Source organism: Theropithecus gelada, chromosome 15, assembly GCF_003255815.1.
Source record: "Theropithecus gelada isolate Dixy chromosome 15, Tgel_1.0, whole genome shotgun sequence".
Lineage (NCBI taxonomy): Eukaryota > Metazoa > Chordata > Mammalia > Primates > Cercopithecidae > Theropithecus > Theropithecus gelada.
The window spans coordinates 2,317,819-2,344,663 of record NC_037683.1 but is presented as its reverse complement, the minus strand read 5'-3'; the positions used below and the strand labels follow the sequence as shown (position 1 = coordinate 2,344,663).

Below are 26,845 nucleotides of genomic sequence, written 5' to 3'. Positions count from 1 at the left end.
AACTGAAGTCCACGTAAAGGAAGAATTTCTAGAGTTTGCCAGCCATTCTGTTTCACCTTCTAAGATATGACCTCAGCCCTAAAACACGCGCACCGGACACAGGCTTTGTTCACAGGGACGGTGTCTCGCCCATGTGTGCGCTGATGGCCTGGCCCAGGGAAGCGGCAGGACCGTGACCAGGCCCAGAGTGCTCCCCACCCCCCCAGCAGCCGGTGCAGGAGCAGAAACCACATTCACCAGGGCAGCTGCAACGTGCCTTCCAGAACCCACCTGCGCACGGCCCACCGCCCCACAGTGAGCACAGGGTGTTCACTCACCGCCGTGGCTCTTCCCAGAACTCCACGACTGCAAGCAAACCGCCACCAGGTTAACATATGGATCCACGCTCACCAGAGGACAGGGCTGAGTGAGAACGTGCATCCCCAACCCCAGGGCCCCGGGGGGCTGAAAGGCGGGCGCAGCAGAACACGGGGCCAGTGGAGGAGGCGCACCTGGGGAAGCTGCGTGTACAGGACCAGCCAACGGCAGCAAACTCAGCATCTCTGAGGAAAGGCACACGCTTCCCTCCTCACGGCCGCCACATCAGGCAGGTGTTGGTGTGACCCCTCGCCCACCTCATGGACGCTCAGGCCACAGCAAGAAGATGAGCCAGGCAGCCATTGAACCCCTGGAAAGCGCGGCTCCGCAGCCCGCAGTACCGGGAGCCGCCCCGAGGACACACCTGTCCAGAGGTTCCTGGGAAGCAATTTCCAACCTTGACTCTTAAACCCACTGAGGAGAACATTCTCTTTCGACTCACAAGTTTGCCAAAAGGATGGCAGACGAGGGGGGCACTGTGGCTGGCTAGACCCTGCTGGCGTGGGACGGGCCAAGGGCCTGTGGCCTGGCAGGAGGGTAGGGGACAGGCATCTCTGGACCCAGGTCCTGGAGCTGGAGGCCCAGGGCTCGCAGGCCCGTAGCCCTGCCCACTTCTCCCGAGCAGCACCTGCATCGAGCAGAGCCATCCAGACGGGCTGACCGCGGACAAGGGTCTCGGGTGCTTCCTCGCCTCCGCCACCTCCCTGACTTCAAACACACTTAGAAAACCAAGTCCCCAGCGTTTGGTGGGGAAACACCATTGGGTTTCCACACTGACTGCATTTTGTTGAAAGTAACACCCATCAAGCTGGGTTACATGTGAAGCTTTGAGGGAAAGGGCTCTCCATAGGCCACGTTTAACTGCCGGCCTCATAATCGGAAAATACAGGGGATCCATCTCAGACCGACTGTGCCTCCCAGTGATCCCCACAAGGCCACACAGCCACCTGGCCCGTGCATGCCCGCTGGGGTGAGGGGCACGCGGGGGGCGGTCTGTGGATGCGGCAGAGCCGCTGCGCTGCTCGTTCCTGTTTCTCCCGTCACCGGGACCCTCAGCAAGCCCAGCCCTGCCCCGAGGGGGACTGTGGGCCCAAGCAGCTGGCAGGGGACGGCCTTGTCCTGCCCAGCTTTCCCAGGGCCGGCCCAGCCCTCAGCAGCTGAGACCGAGAACGGGGCTGCCTGAGCCTTGAAACAAATGGTTTTAAACAGTATTTCTGGCATAGTCTTCGTTCTCGCTGAGTTCTCCAGGAAGGCTGCTACCAGGTCACCTGTCCTTTGCTGAATTTGGAACTTCACCCAGGACAGAGGCCCACTCCTGAGAATCACAGCTGACGGCCACACCCCACGGACGCTGTCACCGAGCCCATCCCGGCCTCAGCCCGAACGCGTCACTCTCAATGTCAGAGTGAGTCCACTCACAGGGATAAGGGACTGACGACTATACTCTTCCTTCCCCAGTGCCGCTGTCTGAGAATCCACACACTCAAATGCACAATTTGTTAACATTGCTACCTTTTCTCTTCTATTCCTGCATGGTCAATGGACTTTTTGTTTTATTTTTGAGATGGAGTCTTGCTCTGTCGCCCAGGCTGGAGCGCAGTGGCATCATCTCAGCTCACTGCAACCTCCGCCTCCCGGGTTCAAGCAATTCTCCTGCCTCAGCCTCCCTAGTAGCCGGGAATACAGGCACCCGCCACCACACCCAGCTAATTTTTATTATTTTTTATTTTTTTATTAAATTTTATTAAATATTTTATTTTAAATTTTATTTTTTATTTTTTTATTAAATTTTTTTATTAAATTTTAAATTTTATTAAATTTTTAATTTTTTTTATTTTTTTATTAAAAATAAAAAATTTTTAATTTTTTTTGAGATAGAGTCTTGTTCCAGCCCAGGCTGGAGTGCAGTGGCATCATCTCAGCTCACTGTAACCTCCGCCTCCCGGGGTTCACACCATTCTCCTGCTGCAGCCTCCCAAGTAGCTGGGACTACAGGCGCCTGCCACCATGCCCAGCTAATTTTTTGTATTTTTTAGTAGAGGTGTGGTTTCACCGTGTCAGCCAGGATGGTCTCAATCTCCTGACCTCGTGAGCCACCCGCCTTGGCCTCCCAAAGTGCTGGGATTACAGGCGTGAGCCACTGCACACAGCCTGCCCAGCTAATTTTTGTATTTTTAGTTGAGACGGGGTTTCACCATGGTGGCCAGGCTGGTCTCGAACTCCTGACCTCGGGTGATCCACCCATCTCAGTCTCCCAAAGCACTGAGATGATAGGCATGAGCCACCGCGCCCTGCCAGTAAATGGGTTTTTAAAGCTAGGCTTGTATACAGGTTGTATTTTCTCTAAATATCATTGCCAAGAAAGCAAAGGAAGCATCTAGAGGAGCTCCATTATAAACAGGGGGCTGAGATGCCTGGCCCCACCCAGGCCCCATGCCCAGGCTCGGTGCAGTGTGGCCACACAGACTCACGGTGTCAGCAACGCCACGGGTAGGCAGCCTGGCAACGTAAGCCTAACATCACCACCTCGATCTGGAACAGAAGCCTCCCACACCAGATACTCCGGGAACTGCGGGTCCCAGCACCTGAGGCGTTGCTGGGGCGGTTTTCCAGATACCACCAGCCCCACCTGAACCCAAGTGGAGCTGCCACCCGAGTGAGGCTGTCACCCAAGTGAGGCTGCCACCCGAGTGAGGCTGTCACCCGAGTGAGGCTGCCACCCAACTGAGGCTGCCACCCGAGTGAGGCTGCCACGAAGCAGAGGTCCCACTGCAGCAGGAGCCGCTGCAGACGAGCGGCCGCGATCCACAGGGCGGGCTCTGGAGGCTGCTCCGCTGAGCCCGGCCCGGGTCAAGGCCGAGTGCTGTCAATAGCAGAGGCAGCTGGCTCAGCAGGCGAATCCGAGCGAGGCCCATGAAGGCAACTTGACCTCAGGTCCTAACCACGAGACACGAAGCTGTGGCTGCCACCCGCTTGACAGAACCCCACCCATCTGGGGCGGCCACAGCTCCGGGTCCCCAGACGGGAAAGGAAACCAGCCTCAGGAGCAGGAGCCCGTGGGGAGCCAGCGCGAGCACCCGGGGGCCGTCCTGTCCCCTCCCTCAAACCCAAGAGCAACGTGGGAAGGAAGCAGGCATGCGGGAAGCCCCTTGAGGCCAACGGCTCCTGCCTCTTTCCAGGAGTCGTAAAGGCACAGGAGCACAACCAGAATGAATACGGCTGCGCTGACAGGCACCAACAGGCTTTTCTTTTTTTGAGATATGGTCTTGCTCTGTCGCCCAGGCTGCAGTGCAGTGACACAATCTCAACTCACTGCAGCTCCGACCTCCCAGGCTTAAGCAATCCTCCCACCTCAGCCTCCCGAGCAGCTGAGACTATAGGTATGCAACACCACACCTGGCTAATTTTTTGTATTTTTTGTAGAGAGGGGTCTCACTATGTTGCCCAGCCTGGTCTCAAACTCCCAAGCTCAGGCGATCCTCCCACCTTGGCCTCCTACGGTGCTGGGATTATAAGCATGAGCCACCACACCTGGCCCCAGTAGGCTTTTCTTACTGAGGGATCTCCTGAGACAGGGCCTTGCTCTACTGCCCAGGCTGGAGTGCAGTGGCCAGATCACGGTTTACTGCAGCCTTGACCTCCTGGGCTCAAGTGATTGCCATGTCTCAGCCTCCCCGAGTAGCTGGGACTACAGGTACATATCACCTTGCCCCGCTAATTTTTGCATGTTTTGGTAGAAACAGGGTCTCACTATGTTGCCCAGGCTAGTCTCGAACCCCTGGGCTTGTCAAGCAATCCTCCTGCTGATCCTCGGCCTCCCAAAGTGCTGGGACTCCAGGCGTGAGCCACCGCTCACCCGGCCTCCTGAAGCATCCTAACGGGAGACATGCATGAGTTCGTGTGAAGCCCGATGGGGTGATTCCCTTACCTGCACCCACCTGCCCAGGGCTGGGATGTACCGGGGCCAGCCCAGCACCCCCGGGACATTCTCAACTGGGGGCTTTGCTTTTCTGTAGAGGATGAGAATGGAAACACAGAGCCCCGGGCACCCTGTCCAGGGCCGTGCTTTAAGTTTAATGTGCATGGGAAGTCTGTAGCCCCAGGGCCCGGCCCACAGCTTCAGGATGGGGCAATTTCACAGTGTGGGAGCAGAGCAGGAAAGAAAACAGATAGGAGACCTATGAACTATGTACTTTGAATTTGCAGAATAAAAGATTTAGTTGTCATTCAAAAAACAAAACACAGGCCGGGCGTGGTGACTCACGACTGTAATCCCACCACTTTGGGAGGCTGAGGCAGGCGGATCATGAGGTCAGGAGTTCCAGACCAGCAAGGCCAACATGGTAAAACCCTGTCTCTACTAAAAATACAAAAATTAGCTGGCTGTGGTGGCGCACGCCTGTAATCCCAGCTACTCAAGAGGCTGAGGCAGGAGAACTGCTTGAACTCAAGAGGCAGAGGTTGCAGTGAGCTGAGACAGTGCCACCGCACTCCAGCCTGGGAGACAGAGAGACTCCGTCTCAGGAAAAAAAGAAAAAAACAAAACAAAACACAACACAGGACAGGCGCAGTGGCTCACGCCTGTAATCCCAGCACTTTGGGAGGCTGAGGCAGGCAGATCATGAGGTCAGGAGTTCCAGACCAGCAAGGCCAACATGGTAAAACCCTGTCTCTACTAAAAATGCAAAAATTAGCTGGCTGTGGTGGCGCACGCCTGTAATCCCAGCTACTCAAGAGGCTGAGGCAGGAGAACTGCTTGAACTCAAGAGGCAGAGGTTGCAGTGAGCTGAGATAGTGCCACCACACTCCAGCCTGGCAGACAGAGAGACTCCGTCTCAGGAAAAAAAGAAAAAACAAAAAAAGAAAGAAACACAGGCCAGGCTCAGTGGCTCATGCCTGTAATCCCAGCACTTTGGAAGGCAGAAGTGGGTGGATCACTTGAGGCCAGGAGTTCGAGACCAGCCTGGCCAACATGGCGAAACCCAGTCTCTACTAAAAATACAAAACTTAGTGAGCATAGTGGTGGGTGCCTATAATCCAAGCTACTGGGGAGGCTGAGGCAGGAGAATTGCTTGAGCCCAGGGGGTGGAGGTTGCAGTAAGTCAAGATCACGCCACTTCACTCTAGCCTGGGCAAACAGTGAGACTCCATCTAAAAAAAAAAAAAAAAAATTAGACGTTGTGGCGTGCATTCGTAATCCCAGCTACTCGGGAGGGTAAGGTTCGAGAATCACTTGAACCTGAGAGGTGGAGGATGCAGTAAGCCAAGATCAAGTTACTGCACTCCAGCCTGGGCAACAGAGTGAGACTGTCTCAAAAAACCCCGTCTCTACCGAAAATACAAAAAATTAGCCGGGCGTGGTGGCAGGCGCCTGTAGTCCCAGCTACTTGGGAGGCTGAGGCAGGAGAATGGCGTGAACCCGGGAGGTGGAGTTTGCAGTGAGCCGAGATCGCGCCACTGCACTCCAGCCTGGGCAACAGAGCAAGCTCCGTCTCAAAGGAAAAAAAAAAAAGAAGTGAGATTTGTGGGCTGGGCACAGTGGCTCATACCTGTAATCCCAGGACTTTGGGAGGCCAAGGTGGGCAGATCACGAGGTCAGGAGATCAAGACCATCCTGGCTAACACGGTGAAACCCCATCTCTACTAAAAATACAAAAAACTAGCCAGGCATGGTGGCAGGCGCCTGTAGTCCCAGCTATTCGGGACTAGGCAGGAGAATGGCGTGAACCCGGGAGGTGGAGCTTGCAGTGAGCCAATATCGCACCACTGCACTCCAGCCTGGGCGACAGAGCGAGATTCTGTCTCAAAAAAAAAAAAAAAAGAAGTGAGATTCGCAACTTTCGAAAAGCATTTTTAGTATTTCTGCCCAAAGAGTTTAAACTAACTTTAGTTTTAAATCTAAACCTCAAAAACAATGAAGAGACCTAGACGTGTGAAGAGAAACATTTTCTGAAAACATTCTTACTGAGCTAAAATACAGCCAGAGCTCTGCTAAGGTTCCCACACCAGTGGGCAGGGAAGGGAAGAGGAGGGGCTGGTTCAGAAGAGAAGTTCAAAACAAACAGCTCGGAACTGACTGCTTCCAACAACAACGAGCAGGCTTCACAACAAACAAAACTCATTTTCTCACTTTAAGACACAGGTAATGGTAATGTTTTTTAAAACGAAAAAAAAAGGAGGAGGCCAGAGGCAGGCAGGCGCTGCCGTGCTCAGGCCCAGCACCTGTGTCCCGGGAATACGGGCTCAGCTCCAGTCCCTTAAATCCAATACAACACGAGGCTTTGCCCACCAAACGACGCCACAAGACCGCCCACATGCTGCGGTGGCCCCGGCGCCCACTCCGGGTGGGAGCAGCGAGCACAGAGCCGTGGGGAGGCAGCCTCCCAGGGATGCATGGGCTGCTTCTGCGGCACCAAGAAAAGACCAAGATAGGAAATAGGAAAAGGGATTTTATTAAAGAAAAGTCATCTGTGAGTGACTAAAGTAGCATGCTTGACGTTAACACTCCAGGTTGAAACCTACCTCCGTCAAATAACACGTGGACTCTCCAAGCAAACGTCTACGGGGCAATTCAAGCAGCAACTCAAGAGCCCAGAGGAGCACTGGAGAGGAGGCCATCACTCCACTTCCCAGCACGACAACCACTTTTTTGTAAACACCTGGTAGATGCTAAAAATACGGCTTCACACACGACCGTCGCCGAAGTTTATAAGCAATAAGATCAGAGAGCGGGAGCAGCCGCGGCGCCTCTAACAGTCCAGGGCCGAGATGCCGAAGGTGAGTTTCAGGTGAGGTCCGCTCTGCCCAGTCTCCGGCCGCGCCAGGGGGCTGCTGTGGCCGGACAGCCAAGTGGGACGGCGCCACCTACGTGCGGTTTAGTGTCTGGAAGATTCTAGAGATCTGCAGCATGACGGGACCCGTTTCTGGATCATTCATCCACTGGGTGCTGTTCAGCGGGTTCTCTAGCATGTCTTCAAAGGCTGCGGGGAAAACAGAGCCAGCCTGAGTGCCCATGCCCCTACTCAGCCAACAGGCACAGGCGTGACTTTCCTCTTCGGCAGCTTCCTAACGAAGAGGGTGTGTCTCCAATACAAAGGCCACACAGAGCTCACTGCTAAGTGTGCACTCTCAGGCTGAAACCCACCCAACTCTGCCAGATGCACCCATCAAATCAGATCGGATCACAAACAATCATGCACTCAATTCTGGCAGGTGGGCAGCATGCCTGTGCATGCTCCTGGCACCCGCACTCTGGGCAGCTGTCTGGCAGCCGCCAGGGCTCAAAAATCATCTCCCCCAACAACTCCACTTCCAATCCCACCCGGAGAAGGTCAGCAGATGCAGAAAGGACACACAAAGACACTGTTGCAAAGTTAACAACAAACTGGAAAAACGTAATGCTCAGCCTTAAGAAAATTACTTCTTTAAAAAAACAGCGCGTTTAAAATGCAACACAGCACTTCTTCAAAATGAAAACTTGGGTTTTAACAGCTTTACAAAACTGTTTCCCCCCAACAGGTGGATTTTAGCAAACAGCTCTCCACTCCACCCACTGTGAAGGAGCACACGTTCTGCTGGCTGCCGGCCCCTCTGCAGGATCGACGGCTCCATGCTGACCTGACACACAGGGATGCGCTTCAGCATAAGTGGCCCCAGGTCTACAGGCTCCAGGGACAGTGCTCACTACAGGAGTTCACAGCCATTCACGGCCCAGTAGCCCGTGGCTGAGCACAGAGCTCAGAGTGAATCCAACCTGGCTCTGTTCGTGATCGGAAACAACCCCCAGGCCCTGAAACAATCTCTGGTGTTCTGATTAAAAGTCCCCAAAAACCACTTTAAAATCTCTGAAAAAGCCAGGCATGGTGGCTCATGCCTGTAATCCCAGCACTTTGGGAGGCCAAGGCGGGCGGATCACAAAGTCAGGAGATCGAGACCATCCTGGCTAACACGGTGAAACCCTGTCTCTACTAAAAAAATACAAAAAGTAGCCGGGCGTGGTGGCGGGCGCCTGTAGTCCCAGCTACTAGGGAGGCTGAGGCCGGAGAATGGCGTGAACCCGGGAGGCGGAGCTTGCAGTGAGCTGAGATCCGGCCACTGCACTCCAGCCCGGGCGACAGAGCGAGACTCTGTCTCAAAAAAAAAAAAAAGAAAAAAGTCCCCAAAAACCACTCTTAAAATCTCTGAAAAAGCCAGGTGTGGTGGCTCACGCCTGTAATCCCAGCACTTTGGGAGGCCAAGGCAGGTGGATCACAAAGTCAGGAGATCGAGACCATCCTGGCTAACACGGTGAAACCCCGTCTCTACTAAAAATATAAAAAATTAGCCGGGCATGGTGGCAGGTGCCTATAGTCCCAGCTACTCAGGAGGCTGAGGCAGGAGAATGGCGTGAACCTGGAAGGCGGAGCTTGCAGTGAGTCAAGATCGCGCCACTGCACTCCACCCTGGGTGACAGAGAGAGACTCCATCTCAAAAAAAAAAAAAAAAACTCACAAAAAGTCCCAGAGAGACAATGACAACCTGATGTCTACGAGAACAAACTATAAGGTACGAAACAGCTGTTTCACACGCAGGGCGGGGAACTTAATTTCCCATTTCCTCTCAAAAACAGCAAAATAAATTCTGGAAGGATGAAAGAGTTGAACAAAAAGATAAAGAGTTAAATATGAAAAACCACACAGATGATTATTTATCTGAGAATTTAATTTTTTTGGAGACAACGACTTGCTTTGTTGCCCAGGCCGGAGTGCAGTGGCGTGATCACAGCTCACTGCAGTCTTGAACTCCTGGACTCAATGATCCTCCCACCTCAGTCCCCTGAGTAGCAGGGACTACAGGCACATGTGCCACCACTCCTGGCTGATTTTGCTTTCTTGTTTGTTTGCTTTTTTTAGTAGAGAGGAGGTCCTGCTATGTTACCCAGACGGGTCTTGAACTCCTGAGCTCAAGTGATCCTCTTGCCCCAGCCTCCCAAAGTGCTACGACTACAGGCATGAGCCACCATGCCCAACCTGAGGAAGGACTTTCTTCTCTATATCCTAACTTCTGTATGTCAGAAAATGCCACACAAAATTAAGAGAGCAAAAACCGTTTACAACACGCAACAAAGGCAGATGTGCTTAACATCCAAGAAGCTATTAAGGAAGCTCCAGGATTAATATTGCAATAGAAAAACAGATGTGCCGGTTGCAATGGCTCATGCCTGTAATTCCAGCACTCTAGAAGGCAGAGGTGGGAGGCTTGCTTGAAGCCAGGAGTTCAATACTAGCCTGAGCAAAAAAAAAGAGACCCCATCTCAACAACAACAAAAAAATTAGCTGGGTATGGTCGTGTGTGCCTGTAGTCATAACTACCCAGGAGGATGACTTGAGCCCAGGAGGTCAAGGCTGCAGTGAGCTGTGATTGCATCACTGCACTCCAGCCTGGGTGACAAAGCAAGACCCTGTCTCCAAAAAAAGAAAGAAAACAAATAGATGATATGCATACACAATACGTAAAAGAAGAAATGCAATGACCAACAGAAAAGTATTCAACATTGCTAATACCAAAAAGAATACAAGTTAAAACAATGGAGGTCTTGTCTATGATATGGAGGTGGGCAAGTGTGTGTGCTGGGGGCAGATCTTGCATGGACAGTGGCGCCATCACTGCACACTAGCCTGGGTGACAGAAAAAGAGTCTATATCTATTAGAAAAAAAAAAAAAATTTCTTGGACAGACCCCAAGGCAGCACACACTAATATCCTAAGGTATACAAACAGCTGGAGAGCTAGGAGGAATATGCTTTCAGTGCGAAAGGAATCACTAAGAATAAAAACAAACTCACAAAAGTCCATTCTCAAGTTTTAGAATTTGGGTACAAAGAAGATCCCTACCTCACACCACACACATACTTCTAGGTAGATTATGGACTTAAATAAGAGAAACTTTTAAAATATTTGGAAAAAAATTTAAAAAAGGAAAACATTTCTGACTTTGGGATAGGAGGGTTTTCTTTTTTTTTTTGAGATGGAGTCTCACTCTGTCGCCCAGGCTGGAGTGGAGTGGCACGATCTCGGCTCACTGCAACCTCTGACCCCCAGGTTTGAACAATTCTGTGCCTCAGCTCCGGAGTAGCTGGGATTACAGGTGCATGCCACCACACCCAGCTAATTTTTTGTATTTTTAGTAGAGACAGGGTTTCACGATCTTGGCCAGGCTGGTTTTGAACTCCTGATCTTGTGAGTCACCTGCCTCGGTCTCCCAAAGTGCTGGGATTATAGGCGTGAGCCACCACACCCCGCCATGGAAGGTTTTCTTTAAAGCTTCACATCCTTAAAAAAACCACCCTGGGCCGGGCGCGGTGGCTCAAGCCTGTAATCCCAGCACTTTGGGAGGCCGAGACGGGCGGATCACGAGGTCAGGAGATCGAGACCATCCTGGCTAACACAGTGAAACCCCGTCTCTACTAAAAATACAAAAAACTAGCCGGGCGAGGTGGCGGGCGCCTGTAGTCCGAGCTACTCCGGAGGCTGAGGCAGGAGAATGGCGCAAACCCGGGAGGCGGAGCTTGCAGTGAGCTGAGATCCGGCCACTGCACTCCAGCCCGGGCTACAGAGCAAGACTCCGTCTCAAAAAAAAAAAAAAAAACCACCCTGAAAGATATCAAAACATGGGATTCTGCCCATCAGCATGAGTAAATAAGCCAGAAACTGAACAACGGCATCTGCAGCACAAATAAATGGGAAAAGGGTCAGCATCCAGGAGGTGAGGACCTTTCTGAATGAATAAGAAAACAATCCGGGCCGGGTGCGGTGACTCACGCCTGTAATCCCAGCACTTTGGGAGGCCGAGACGGGCGGATCACAAGGTCAGGAGATCGAGACCATCCTGGCGAACACGGTGAAACCCCGTTTCTACTAAAAAATACAAAAAACTAGCCGGGCGAGGTGGCGGGTGCCTGTAGTCCCAGCTACTCGGGAGGCTGAGGCAGGAGAATGGCGTAAACCTGGGAGGCGGAGCTTGCAGTGAGCTGAGATCCGGCCACTGCACTCCAGTCTGGGCGACAGAGCAAGACTCCGTCTCAAAAAAAAAAAAAAAAAAAAAAAGAAAACAATCCAAGAGAAAAGAAGGCACTGAGCGGAAGGTCTCTCACGGCCGAGGTTCTACAGACAGCCAATACACTTTTGAAAGAAGGCCAGCCTTCAAGATCAGGGCATGGCCATCACAGCTTCCAGAGACACTTCCAGCCTGCTTGGGTGGCAAAGGCCCTCCCAACATCCCGGAACTCGGCTCCCAGGGACCAACAGGTCTGTAATCCCAGCACTTTGGGAGGCCGAGGCGGGTGGATCATGAGGTCAGGAGTTTGAGACCAGCCTGGCCAACATGGTGAAACCCGTCTCTACTAAAATACAAAAAATTAGCCAGGCATGGTAATGCACGCCTATAATCCCAGGTTCTCAGGAGGCTGAGGCAGGAGAATTGCTTGAACCTGGGAGGCGGAGGTTGCAGTGAGCCGAGATCACACCACTGCACTCCAGCTTGGGTGACAAGGCGAGCCGCTGTCTCAAAAAATAAAAAAAGGGGGGGGGGACATCGGGAGTGGCACCACATGCAGACAACCCAATGACCCCTGGATTCCCGGTGCCTTCCATCAACAAAATACTCCACAACCCCCACAAAGAACGCAGTCAGTCAGTCACAGAGGCCTGCTTAAAACGTGATTCTACTTACACAAAAGCAGTAACAAATGAGAGATTGTTTGAGGAGACACAAATATGGCAAAACTCTACAGGGAAGCAGAGAGGTAAGCCGCGGCCACGGCGACGGCCAGGCTGGAGGGAGGGATGAGGTACATAGGGGAGGGGCACCCCAGGCCCAGAGCTGAATGGCAGATACACAGCTATTAGTTTTATCCTTCTTTAAAGTTACAACATCATATGTAGTTTTGCATGTAGGTATCTGACAATAAAAATAAACAATTGCCATCGAAGACCCTGAGGAACAGTAAGAGCAAAAGCCCACACCACACCTTGTTCTCATGTGAGTTCCTAAGCTGCTGGTGTGGTCTCCACCCTGCTGGCCCTCGGAAAGCCACTGGCACTGGTTTTCTGAAGCCTGTGTCAGAGTCGTTGTGCAGGAGACAGTCACACCACGATCAGAACCTGACCTGTGGGCTCCATGGTGACGTAGCAGAGCTACACCCGCAGGATGCCAACCTGCATGGCAGGACGTGCTGCCAGCGCACGGCGATCCTCAGCGCTGGATCCTCCGCGTCGCCTCCACAGCACCCGCACGTCCTACGAGGGAACCAGCCAGCCTCCCCGACCCGCGACTTAGCATAAAGAAGGCGCACATACCTAGCAATGTTTTTGGGTTGGTCAGGCCCAGCTGCACCACCGGGTTATCCAGGATGGCCTGAAAGAGAGGACTGTCGGGGTCGATGCCCTTGTCCAGCTCCTCTGGAGAGGGCTTCCGGTCCCCCAGCAGCCACTCGCACTGCAAAGCCAAGAGCACAAATGCCACTGTTATCGCCTTCAGTGCCTCTGCAAGACGCCACCAGCAGCAGGCACAACGGCTCCTGCACCTTTCTATTGAGCCCCTGAGGCTGATCTCACTGGAAGGGACCCTACCATGAAGACAAGCCCAGTCTGGATTCACTGCTGTGCATGTCAGACCAGGCCAGACTGAGAAGGAAGAGCTAGTCTGCTTTTCTCTGCAGACGCTGGCATTGCCCAGCTTGCCTGTGGTCCTGTTATGGGCAGTCAGTAGTGCTGGAGCCATGAGGACACAGGCTTCTCATCTCTGTCTTGGAGGCGTAAGCCACCAACTCCACTGGCAGGAGGGATGGTGGGGGGGTGTCGGCCACCACAGGGCCCTCCCCAGGCACAGCTCCATCAGCCCAGCTGGCACACGGGCACAGGACAGGAATCATTCTTAGAGTCAGTTTAATCAGATACATGGGCTGGGTGTGGTGGCTCATGCATGTAATCCCAGCACTTTGGAAGCCAAAGCAGGAGGATCGATCGAAGCCAGGAATTCAAGATCGGCCTGGGCAACAAAGGGAGATCTCGTCTCTAAAAAACTAAAATCAATTAGCCGGGCATGGTGGTGCATGCCTGTGGTCCCAGCTACTCAGGAGGCTGAGGCAGGAGGATCGCTTGAGCCCAGGAGGTCGAGGCTGCAGTGAGTGTGATCACACTGCTGCATTCCAGCCTGGGGGACACAGTGAGACCCTGACTCCAAAACAATAAAAAAAATAAAAATAAAAAAAAGATAAATGAACAAATTACCCATCCATAAAATATGTATATATAAAGCACCCTTTTAAAAAGACAAAGCCTAGAATTCTGTATTTTTAAATTTTTATACTGTTTGTGCCATCTATCCTATTGTCTCACTTAAAGAGCCACATAGCCGGCTGCATGTGAAAGTAGGGAAACACACCGCCTCTACCATGCCCAGGGCACTCATGAGTGAGGCTCCCAGCACTCACCCAGCCTGACACTCACTTACTACAGCCGACACTCACTCACTACAGTCAACATTCACTCACTACAGCCCAACACTCACCACAGCCCAACAATCACTCACTACAGTCGACACTCACGACAGCCCAACACTCACCACAGCCCAAAACTCACTACAGCCCAACACTCACCACAGCCCAACACTCACTACAGTCGACACTCACTATAGCCCAACACTCACCACAGCTCGACACTCACTCACTACAGTCGACACTCACCACAGCCCGACACTCACCACAGCCCGACACTCACCACAGCCCAACACTCACCACAGCCCGACACTCACCACACCCCGACACTCACTACAGCCTGACACTCACCACAGCCCGACACTCGCTACAGTTGACACTCACTATAGCCCAACACTCACCACAGCCCGACACTCACTCACTACAGTCGACACTCACTACAGCCCAACACTCACCACAGCCCGACACTCACTACAGTCGACACTCACTACAGCCCAACACTCACCACAGCCTGACACTCACTACAGCCTGACACTCACCACAGCCCGACACTCGCTACAGTCGACACTCACTATAGCCCAACACTCACCACAGCCCGACACTCACTCACTACAGTCGACACTCACTACAGCCCAACACTCACCACAGCCCGACACTCACTACAGTCGACACTCACTACAGCCCAACACTCACCACAGCCCGACACTCACTACAGTCGACACTCACTACAGCCCAACACTCACCACAGCCTGACGCTCACTACAGCCTGACACTCACCACAGCCCGACACTCGCTACAGTCGACACTCACTATAGCCCAACACTCACCACAGCCCGACACTCACTCACTACAGTCGACACTCCTACAGCCCAACACTCACCACAGCCCAACACTCACTACAGTCGACACTCACTACAGCCCAACACTCACCACAACCCGACACTCACTCACCACAGCCCGACACTCACTCACCACAGCCCAACACTCACCACAGCCTGACACTCACCAGAGCCTGACACTCACTCACCACAGCTGACACTCACCACAGCCTGACATTCACCAGAGCCTGACACTCACTCACCACAGCTGACACTCACCACAGCCTGACACTCACCACAGCCCAACACTCACTCACCACAGCCCAACACTCGCCACAGCCCAACACTCACTCACCACAGCCCGACACTCACTCACCACAGCACGACACCCACTCACCACAGCCTGACACTCACTCACCACAGCACGACACTCACCACAGCCTGACACTCACCACAGCCCAACACTCACTCACCACAGCCCGACACTCACTCACCACAGACCAACACTCACCACAGCCTGACACCACAGCCCGACACTCACTCACCAGAGCCTGACACTCACCACAGCCCGACACTCACCACAGCCCGACACTCACTCACCACAGCCCGACACTCACTCACCACAGCCCGACACTCACTCACCACAGCCGACACTCACCACAGCCCAACACTCACTCACCACAGCCCTACACTCACCACAGCCAACACTCACTCACCACAGCCCGACACTCACTCACCACAGCCCGACATTCACCACAGCCCGACACTCACCACAGCCCGACACTCACCGCAGCATTTTGTTGATTGTTGTTCACTCTGAGGGCGTCTATCACCTCCTTCTCGTCGAATCCCATCTCCATCAGGGAAATGACAGCCTAGAGGACAGCACAGCCGTTAGCTCGCTGGGGGCGGCAGGAGGCCGAGGAACCAGTGCCCTGCGTGCAGAGAGGGAGCCCTGCTCCCCGGCACCCTAGCGGGGGGTGCTCCCAACAGCACTGCGGACGTTCTCCGTCCACGTTCTCTTTCCTCACAGCTCTATTGAAACAGATCTTGGTTTTCAGCATCCTAAAGCCGAAGAAGCGAAGGGTATGACTGTAGTTAGCAGAGCCAGGGGGTCGGTGCAGCTCCCAGGCTTGTCTTCAGGGAGCCACAGGTTGTGGGGAGAAGCCACAGGTTATGACAGGTAGAAATGCATCGCTTATGTGGACATGAGGCAGTCAGACCAACTTCAGACCCTTTCAGGTTTGTCCCAATGACTGTGTGGATAAGACTGTCTCAGCAGCCACTGCAGGTTTACCCCAGAGGGGCTTGTTACCCAAGAATAAGTGGCATTAGAGAAAGGCCACATCAGTAAATGCAATCTCAATGGAAACAAAAATGTCATTGTAATCCGTGAAAAAAGGTTTTATTCAGATTTTATCTTAGAAAAAAATATCCTAAAACTAATTTTTTAATTTTAATATTGAACAAAACTTAAGCTACAACTAAACATATACTAATTCATTTTTGGGGAAGGGCGTACATTTCTCTGGACACAGTTCATGTAACAAGATAATACATCCTTTACTCTGGAGATTTATAACACAATGTTAAAGGGGTCCGTTTTGAAAAAATATAAATAAATAAAAACAAAGCTTCATCAAAATTTCAAGGGCCTCTCCTAATCCCTGAAAGGTCAGATCCCACTCTCTTGAAGCCCCCAGAGTCCTCTCCGTCTTTGTCAGTTTTCCGGCCACCATAAGGCCATAAGTGTAGGGGTGCCGGCCCCACACAGCTCCCAGCACCACCCAGGCTGACTTCATGCAGCACCGCGCCCCACGGACCGTGCGCGTCCGCAGCCAGTCTGGACTGCATTGTCAGATACTTCCAAGAGAACCTGGCAGAAAAAGACTTGAGCTGGGGTGGAGCTCAGGAAGGATGCTGGCTGGAGCTAAACTGTGTGCATGATCAGGTCAAAAGTCCCAGCCAGGCGCACTGGCTCACGCTTGTAATCCCAGCACTTTGGGAGGCCGGGGCGGGAGGATCACCTGAGGTCAGGAGTTTGAGACCAGCCTGACCAACATGGGGAAGCCCCATCTCTACTAAAAATACAAAAATTAGCTGGGCGTGATGGCACACGCCTGTAATCCCAGCTACTCAGGAGGCTGAGGCAGGAGAATCGCTTGAGCCCGGGAAGTGGAGGCTGCAGTGAGTCGAGATTGCACCACGGTACTCCAGCCTGGGCAACACAGTGACACTCCACCCTGAAAAAGAAAAAATCTCCGTATCTTCTATTTATGGTCCTTCCTGAGCCACATCCTAACTCAAGGAGCTCCAACAATGAACTTTGGAAGAACTCACCATACAATATTTTGGTATCAAAGTCATATAGAATAGCCTGGAATCTATTGAATTCAAGGACAGGATGCCCTTCTCACTAGCTTCAATAGGAAGCACTCTCCCTCATTTCTACCTCAGCCCAGGAAATGATGCCCCAGTACTCCTGAGGCAACACCTGGCAGCCCCCGTCCTCCCTCCCAGCCCATGGGGGCAAAGACTTGCTTGTGGGCAGCAATGGGAGAGGGGCAGCCACTCACGGGCTGCAGGACCTCGGGGCCTGCCAGCTCTGCCCCTGGCCAGCAGGTATCCTGTCCACCACCAGAAAGGAACGGGCAGCAGGAAATCTGTTTTGGCCTCAAGTCAGAGCTCTCCAATCCTTTCTCGGTAACAAAGCTAGTATCTCGATCTCTACTGGATACTTGCCTGATCTCAAGACTCATACAGAAACCAAAGGGTAGAAGGACTGATAGGCTGGCCCCTCAAGCCTTGACCACCTTGTAACCATTTTCATCAAAGACATTCTACAGAATATTCTGACGCAGAGAGATGACAGGAGGGAATGACAATGGGGAAGATCTTAGGAAAATGAGCCCATTAAGATTGTTAAGAATGAGTATCTCTATTTAACAAAAAGGCTTAAGACGGCAAGAAAGAATATGACTAACAACCTCTAAGGGACCGTGTAGCACCACAACACGGGAGAGTGCAAAGTCCAGCCTCAGCGCACAAGGGACCCAGCTGGAGAGTGGCTGCTCCGCCCGACAGGCTTCCAGGATCAGATGTGAACTTGGCTCCCTAGGAGACGAGCACACCGAGACACACTTTCTGCTAAACCTAGAAATGCTAGATAAAAATAAAACAAAAATGCTTTTAGGCTGGGCACAACGGCTCATGCCTGTAATTCCAGCACTTTGGGAGGCCAAGGCAAGAGGATCACTTGAAGCCAGGAGTTCAAGACTAGCCTGGGCAACACAGGGAGATCCCTATCTGTACAAAATTTTAGAAATTAAAAAATCAGCCCCGTTTGGTGGTGCGTGCCTGTAAGAGCTACTCAGGAGGCTGAAGTAGCATCATTCGAGCCCAGGAGGTCAAGGCTGCAGTAAGCCATGATTGTGCCACCACACTCTAGCCTGGGTGACAGAGTGAAACGGTCTCAAAAAAAAAAAAAAAAAAAAAAAGAGAAACTTTTAAATGCATAGCTAAACTCACAAGAAAGGGATATCCACAAGTGACAAAAACCAAGAAGGAAGAGACAGAAAACTAGCTCTGTGAAAGGGTGTGCACAGGGTCTAACGTCCACACACAGACAGAACGTGCGCCTTGGGCCCATGGGAGGTAGACAGTGGGAAATGAGACCCTTACTGAAAACGAGGACCCTGAAAAGATGAGAAGATGGACTAGAAAAGCATTTGTCTCAATGGGATCTAACTAAACTGAAGAGCTTCTGCACAGCAAAAGAAACGACCATCAGAGCGAACAGACAACCTACAGAAGGGAACATTTTTACAATCTAACCACCTGACAAAGGGCTAATATCCATAATCTACATGGAATAAACAAATTTACAAGAAAAAAAAACCCCATTAAAAACTGGGCAAAGGACATGATCAGACACTTCTCAAAAGAAGACAGCTGGCTGGGCGTGGTGAATCACTCCTGTAATCCCAGCACTTTGGGAGGCCGAGGCGGGCAGATCACTTGAGGTCAGGAGTTTGAGACCAGCCTGGCCAACATGGTGAAACCCTGTCTCCACTAAAAACACAAAAATTAGCTGGGCGTGGTGGGTGTGTGCCTGTAGTCCCAGCTACTCAGGAGGCTGAGGCAGGAAGAATCCAGCCTGGGCAACAGAGCAAGGCTCAGCATTACTGATCATTAGAGAAATGCAAATCAAAACCGCAATGAGATACCACCTCATGCCAATCAGAATGATGATTATTAAAAAGTCATGAAATTGGCCGGGCACGTTGGCTCAAGCTTGTAATCCCAGCACTTTGGGAGGCCGAGACGGGCAGATCACGAGGTCAGGAGATCGAGACCATCCTGGCTAACACGGTGAAACCCTGTCTCTACTAAAAAAATACAAAAAACTAGCCAGGCGACATGGCGGGTGCCTGTAGTCCCAGCTACTCGGGAGGCTGAGGCAGGAGAATGGTGTGAACCTGGGAGGCGGACCTTACAGTGAGCTGAGATCTGGCCACTGCCCTCTAGCCTGGGCGGCAGAGCGAGACTCCGTCTCACAAAAAGAAAAACAAAAAAGTCAAGAAACAACAGCTGCTGGTGAGGCTGTGGAGAAACAGGAACGCTTTTACACTGTTGGTGGGAACGTAAATTAGTTCAACCACCGTGGAAGACGTGTGGTGATTCCTCAAAGACCTAGAAACAGAAATACCATCTGACCCTGCAATTCCATTACGGGGTATATACCCAAAAGAATAACAGGAATCATTCTATTATGAAGATACGTGCACACATATGTTCACTGCAGCACTATTCACAACAGCAAAGATATAGAATCAACCCAAATGCCCATGGATAAGAAAAGAAACTGGGTAGGCTGGATAAAGAAAATACAGGAGGCTGGGCGCGGTGGCTCAAGCCTGTAATCCCAGCACTTTGGGAGGCCGAGACGGGCGGATCACAAGGTCAGGAGATCGAGACCATCCTGGCCGACACGGTGAAACCCCGTCTCTACTAAAAAATACAGAAAACTAGCCGGGCGAGGTGACGGGCGCCTGTAGTCCCAGCTACTCGGGAGGCTGAGGCAGGAGAATGGCGTGAACCCGGGAGGCGGAGCTTGCAGTGAGCTGAGATCCGGCCACTGCACTCCAGCCTGGGCGGCAGAGCGAGACTCCGTCTCAAAAAAAAAAAAGAAAATACAGGACATACACACCATGGAATACTAGGCAGCCATAAAAAAAGAACGAGATCACGTCCTTTGCAGGGTCATGGATGAAGCTGGAAGCCATTGTTCTCAGCAAACTAACACAGGAACAGAAAACCAAGCACCTCCTGTTCTCACTCATGAGTGGGAGCTGAACAATGAGAACACATGGACACAGGGAGGGGAACACCACACACCGGGGCCTGCCGGGGGCTCGGGGGAGGGAGGGCATCAGGATAAATAGCTAATGTATGCTGGGCTTAATACCTAGGTGATAGGTTGACACGTGCAGCAAACCACCATGGCACATGTTTACCTTTGGAACAAACCTGCACATCCTGCATATGTATCCCAGAACTTAAAATTAAATTAAATTTTAAAAGAAACAAAGAAAAGCGTTTGTCTCCACGGGACCCTGTGCAGGGAAGACCTGAGCTGTGAAGCCGGGGTTTACACTGCAGGGCATGAGGGGCAGGGGCCCCACTCATCACCGGCAGAAGCAAACTCAGAATCAGCCCAGGAGGATGTGTACAGCCTGGCCACAGGGAACTCCATGGAAGACACGAGCCCGCAGGTGAGGCCACAGCACAATGTCACACACCCCAGGGAAACCATCAATGCCACACGTGAGACAGAGCAGACAGAGCATGCAGATGGAAGCCCTGACGGAGCGGATCTGCCGTCTGAGCACGTCGGAGAAGACAGAGACCTCCGAGGAGGAAGTAAGACCCGAATCAAAGAACAGGAGAGAGAAGGAAGAACGGGGAGATGAGGTGCGGGCGGGGAAGGTCCACACACACAGGCGCAGGGACCCTGCAGCCCTGCAGCCCGCGCCACAGAGGCGGTTGGCCAGCCTGAGCGGCCCCTCGTTCACAGACACCCACCACAGCAGATGACCCTCCCGGTCTCTGAGCAGGACCCCCACCCCGCAGAGATGCTGCCGAATAGGGGCAGCTTGTGGACATGAGTGGTCAGCAGGAACTGCAAAATGTCGTTTTTCAAAAGGTGACGAATGTGGCAACAGAGAGGAAACTGGGGTGCCTGGATTCAAGCCGGGATAACTTACAGGGGTGCTCAGAAACTCAGGCCGCGGTCCAGGCTCGCCACTTCCCAGGCCCACCTGTAAACCCCTTCCCCAGCTTCTCTCTCTCCTGGGACATGAGCCGGCTCAGCCCAAGGTCAGCCACACAGCCCCAGCCTCCTTTCCGTGGCGCCACCTCAAGGGAAGACACGGCGACTCTGCCTGGCGACAGGTCTAGTAACACATACCCGAGCATCAGCCCGAAACTCCCTTTTCCTCCGGATCTTCTTGAAGATTTCCGTGAGCTCATCTCTGGCCTCCTCGTCGGTGGTGCTGGCTCCTGCGGCAGCCTCAGGGGCGGCTGCGGTGGCCCCCTCAGCCCCTGGGGGAGCCTGGCCCGGAAGAGGCGTGTCTATGGTCGGATCTTCTGCGTGTTCAATTAGCCACTCCATGGCCTGAGGCACCGACATGCTGCAAGGCAAGAGACTCTTTCCAACACCCCCAGGCTAACGGACCGGGGCCTTCGCCTCCTGTCCATTCCCAAGAGTCTCTGCTATGGTAGTGACTTCTCCAGCATCAGCTGGTGGCCCTTATAATGAGAACCTGAATGAACACAGGTGCAACGGAAGCTCTGGTCCTTGCCTCAGACTACCTTGAGACCCTGGGCAGAAACAGAAGCCCGTCTAAGGAGGGGCGAGCGGACCCGGAGGTCTCTGCTGGGAGCTTAGGGATGGAGCGCCCCCGGCTGCCCCTGGATCTCGGATTATTCGTTTTAGATCTGAACACAGAAGCAGGACCAGTAACTCACACGGAAATCCTGAGAAGATGTTAGAGGCCGTGTTCCTGCTACGAACGGGCTTCACCTTGAGTTCTCATACAACGGCCCAAAGAGAATGTATACAACGACTGCTCTGCCACATTCACCCCAAAAACGCTTTGCAGGCACATATTTAAGGTACCTCTTGAAAACCCCACACGTTAGGAAAGATTCAGTCAAACAAAGAGTTTAGGGTAGGAGGACGTCACCCACGGTGGGAGCCCCACAAGACCAGGCCCCACGTGTCTCCGGCAGGGGAAGGAGGCGGCCCCCACGCACTGGTTCAGCTGAAGGGCCTTGGTGGCTCTGTTCTCCGGAAAGCCCATCTCCGTGAGCTGCCGCAGGGCGGCCTCGTCCACGCGCTCGTCCTCGTCCTCGTCCAGCATCGCTGCGGGGAGACGACAGGGCCGTGAAGGCTCCAGCCTCAGGCCCAGGGGCCTCATCTGAGCACAAACATTTGCAGGAATGATCTGTCTGAGCTCTGCCTGCCCGCCCTCAGGCGTATCAACAGGCGTTGCCGGTGAGGCAGGCCCCAGGCCCTCATCAGCGCTTCTGTAAAGCACAGAGGTTCTGGTGGTGCGTGAGCTACAGACGCTCCCCCAGGCCGGCAGCGAACCACGCCTGGAATGCAGCATCAGGGTTGACTCATACCATTCGCCTTCTTAAACAGTTCCACCGCATCTGGGTTCAGTGCTAACAGCTTCTGCGCCACCTCGATGAGAGACACCAGGATCTTCCGGAGTTCTGTCTGGAACTGCAGTGAAAAAAAAGGAGATCAATTCTCTAAATGTCCAGCAAACCTACTTGGACCTATGGCTTGCTCCCATCCTGGAACTCCGATCCTCAGAGTCGAGATGACTCTGCTTTCCTGCAAGACAGCAGGATCAACTGAGGGCAAGGCAGGGGATCGGCAGGGCCAAGGGCCTCCCTGAAGGTGGGACTGAAGCCAGTGGAAAGGGACACGAACGCCCGGTGGCAGTCGCTCAGTGCTGGCCTGATACTCAGCCCGTGCCCAGTGAGGAAACCGCCGGTCCAGCCAGCGTGGGTGGGGGCAAGCTGAAGACCTCTCTGGCTTCACTGAAGAAAATAGAATCATCTGAGGCTCCACACCCGTGAGTCTGCCAGCCCCCGGTGGAGGCATGCCTGCCACACAGCGGTGGCCATCACTGTCCTCCCCAGGCAGGACAAGCTGTGGGACGGAACAGAGACGCCCTCCAGAACAGCGAGAGGTCAGGTGTCAGCTGTCCCTTCTCTCACACAAGCGTGAGCCTTGGTGTGGATACCACACTACAGAAACACCTCTGAGCTGGACACACACAGGATGGGAGACACACAGGCTGGCTGCTGGGGAAAAGTCACCATGCCCCGGTCCGCACAGAACTCTCTGGAAGAGACCCCAACAGGTTCATTCCTAAAATGAAACAGGGGTTATGGCAGCAGTGCCCTTAGGTCGCACTGGCATCGGATGAAGTTGGAAGCCAGCCGTCCTCCCACCCCGGCACAGCACGTGCCCCGCTGCTGGGGCGTCCACGCGAGCACTGCAAACACTTTTCTTTTTTAACTGAGAACGTTCTGATCCAAAATAACTCACGGGTTCAGATTTTTTTTTTTTTTCTTGAGACAGAGTTTCGCTCTTGCTACCCAGGTTGGAGTACAGTGATGCGATCTCAGCTCACTGCAACCTCTGCCTCCCGGGTTCAAGCGATTCTCCTGTCTCAGCCTCCTGAATAGGTGGGATTACAGGTGCCCACCACTACGCCCGGCTAATTTTTGGTATTTTTAGCAGAGACGGGGTTTCACCATGTTGGCCGGGCTGGTCTCGAACTTCTGACCTCAGGTGATCCACCCGCTTTGGGTGCAGAATTCTATCTAAACATTTTTGCCAAACTCAGGGCCGGACTGACGTTTTCCCAGGGGCATGTATCTTTCCAGCCCTGCCTTCAGATGGCTTTCCAACTCTCACTTGGAAATAATTTTTGATTTACAGAAAAAATGCAAAATAGTGCAGTCCTATAGACCCCCTCACTGACTTCCCCAAATACTCCTACAGAATCTCCTCTTGCTGCCCCGCCCTGCGGGAACCCCCCACGGCAATCCCCCACACGGGGACCCCACGCGCCCGCCGCCGCTCTGGGCCGACACTTACATCTCTCATGTTGGTCTGGACCGCGGCCCGGTCCATGTTGTAGGAGGGCAGGTTGGCGGTGGCCCGGAGTATGGCCTCTTTATCTGGAGCTTTCTGGTCTTGTTTTTTCTACACAGAAAAGTAGTCAGAAAGTCAGACATGAACGTAACAGCACCAAAAAGCAAGATGATGACAACTGAACCAGCAGAGCTCTGCCCAGGAAAGACTCCGTCTCCTTTAGGAGCCAGAGGTGTAAACTCCTGGATGAGCTGGGGGAGCCTGGAGAGTTCTGAGCAAGGCCCAGGGACAGCAGACGTGTCCTCAGCGCCTGCTCTGCCGTAAATGAGAGTGAAGCGGTAGGTGAGGGGCAGAGCAGGAACAAGGGTCACAGAACGACAACCACACGGGGGCTGTGGCAGGGCTGGGGCAAGGGAGGCGACTCCAGAAGAACCACCCAGGCTGCAGCTGAGCCCTGAGGCCAAAATCACGAACTCATCTCTGCTCCTTCTGGAAGCTCCTGACGGGCAGTTATGGCAGCAGAAACTCACGAGAACAAAAGTGATGGGAGAGGAACAGAACCGGAAGAGTGACAGCACATTCTCAGAAGACGGCAGAGGATGAGGATGGAGGGATCAGCGGAGCTACGAAGGCTCAGGCCAAGAGCAGAGCATGGACGTAAGACCATTCCAGCCTCCTAGAACTGCATCGGTGGCAGGAGACAGGGAGCGAGCCTCAGGAGCTAGGACTCCATCCTCCCCCACCCTGCCCTGCGCTCCCCTGCCATCCAGTCCTACCGGCAACTCCCAGAGAGCTGGGCTTGAGACCCCGGGCCAGAAGCCCTCAGCTCATGAGAGGGAAAGCGGCACCCCCAGCACCCTCGACAGGGAGACCCAGCAGCAGGGGAGTGGGGCAGACAGCCATGAGGTGGGAGGGGGCAAAATGGCAGGGTCTGCACCCAAAGGGCAGTGCCCCAGCCAGCCACCCAGTCCCAAAGCACTGCTAACAAGATCCAGGGCCTCTGGAAGGTGGCATTCAGCCACAGACAGTCGGCCAGACGTTTGAGGAAAGCTTCCAGCACAAAAGACAAAAACCCAAATAAAAACAGGAACAGGCTCGGCGCAGCGGCGCACGCCTATAATCCCAGCCCTTTGGGAGGCCGAGGTGGGTGGATTACTTGAGGTCAGGAGTTCGAGACCAGCATGGCCAACATGGTGAAACCCCATGTCTAATAAAAATACAAAAATAAGCCAGGTGTGCTGGTGCACGCCTGTAATCCCAGCTACCCAGGAGGCTGAGGCAGGAGAATCACTTGAACCTGGGAGGTGAGCTGAGATCACACCACTGCACTCAAGCCTGGGTGAGTGACAGTGAGACTCTGACTGAAAAAAAAAAGAAAAGGAACAACAGAAAGCAGCACAAAGTGAGGAGCCAGCAGGGAAGACGACAGTGTTTATGAGCCAGGATGCACAGCCCGCAGAGGAACACACCAGAACGCTAGAAGACATCCGAGGAGGAGAACCAGCTTAGGAATTTAAATACGTTACAGCCAGATCAAAAAGGCTACAGAATGCTTAGAAGATAAAGCAAGGAATCCCTCAGAAAACAGGCCTGCCGGCCAACTCATAAGTGTTACAGAAAGAGAAAAGAAAACAAGGAGATCAAAAAACCAATTGAGGACATTTTCCAGGACTAAATCTCCCAGAACTCAAACATCTGAATTTCCAGAGTCAATGCGCCAGGCAGAGCGAAGAGAAAAAGACCTGCAGCAGAGACACCGTGGAACATCCCAGAACGCTACAGCACACCAGATGGCAGAAGGTTCTAGAAGGAGCAGAGAAGGGGAGGCCTCGGCTGGTGCAGGGAGGAGCGGCTCAGAGCTGCCTCGTGTGCTGCACAGGGCGGTGCCCCCTCCACAGCTCCTGCGCTGGAATGCAAGGCCTCAAGACGGTTTCCCCTCCCGGGCACTAGAGGAAGTCAGGCTCCACCAGACCAAGGGACAGGTCGAGAAGAACAAGACACCTGGTCCTGCGGCAGGCAGAACTCGAGGACGGCGGCACGCTCCCCGTGCCTGGCAGTTGCCCGTGCGTGGCTGCAGAGCATGAGCAGGAGGACACAGTCCACTCTGGGTCAGGTTACATCACGCGGCACAGCCGACTCTGGGGAAAGAGCATGATCCTTGGTGGGCCTCACCTAATCAGGCAGGTCCTTAAAAGGGATGGGTCTCTTTCTGGAAAGAGAGATTCAACACTTCAGAAATCCCGCTGCTGGCTCTGAAGGAGGAGGAGCCTGTGTGGGTAGGAATGCGGGCCACGCCCAGGCCCTGAGAGCAGCCCCCAGCCGGCAACCAGCAAGAAAATGGGTCGGAACTGGACTCTGCCAACCGCCAGAAGACCTCAGGAGCAGAATCTTTCCCAGCCTCGGAAAGGAAGGCAGCCCTTCAGCACCCTGAACACAGCCCTTCGGCACTCTGATTTCAGCTCGAGACCCTGAGCACGAAACCAGCTGAACTCACCCAGCCAGACTTCTGCCCTACAGAACTGCAAGCTACAAGCCGAGTGCTGTTTTAAGCGCCTACGTGCGTGGCGATTTGTTGGGTGGCAACGGAAAACTTGCATAGACTTAGCAAACTCTACCACAGGAGAGAGGCAGGAAAGCCAAGCTGTGCAGCAGGCCTGGAAGGCAGCGACTCAGACAGATGCGCAGGCCAGAGGGATCTGAAGGGACAGCCCCAGGACAAAGGGAACACCCCGGCAACCTAACATCTGTGACCATGTTTCCAGAAGCTTTATCAGCTCTGTGGAAGAGCATGAAAAAATCAGCGATAAGCCTATAAGAAACTCAACAAGCAAACGAAAGGAAGAGGCAAGTATTAATTCCAGGAAAAACAAAGTTGTGTGAGAAGGATGGATAATCTTAATCTATTTTGCTCACAGCAGAAAACTATACTTCAATTATAATAGTAATGAAAGCCCTGAGATCTTCAACCAGCATTATGATCTAACCTCAAGGGAGGAGAGAGGGAGGCACTACAGC

At 53.1% G+C, this 26,845-nt stretch overlaps 1 protein-coding gene across 2 annotated transcripts in view; it reads right to left on the bottom strand.

The window, feature by feature from the left end:
• Window positions 1–6,793: 6,793 nt before the first annotated feature.
• UBAC1 (UBA domain containing 1) overlaps window positions 6,794–26,845 on the bottom strand; it is a 31,485-nt gene continuing 11,433 nt past the window's right edge. The window contains exons 4-10 of one of the 2 annotated variants that reach the window (XM_025360074.1): window positions 23,834–23,941; window positions 22,339–22,441; window positions 21,967–22,075; window positions 21,119–21,341; window positions 15,438–15,524; window positions 12,693–12,831; window positions 6,794–7,337 (exon numbers count right to left, since the gene is read on the bottom strand). In XM_025360074.1, coding sequence (XP_025215859.1) covers window positions 7,222–7,337; window positions 12,693–12,831; window positions 15,438–15,524; window positions 21,119–21,341; window positions 21,967–22,075; window positions 22,339–22,441; window positions 23,834–23,941 — 885 coding nt within the window. In that variant the 3' untranslated portion in view covers window positions 6,794–7,221. Of the gene's footprint in view, window positions 7,338–12,692; window positions 12,832–15,437; window positions 15,525–16,425; window positions 17,764–21,118; window positions 21,342–21,966; window positions 22,076–22,338; window positions 22,442–23,833; window positions 23,942–26,845 lie in introns of those variants that run through there. The other variant, XM_025360075.1, reaches the window with a different exon arrangement.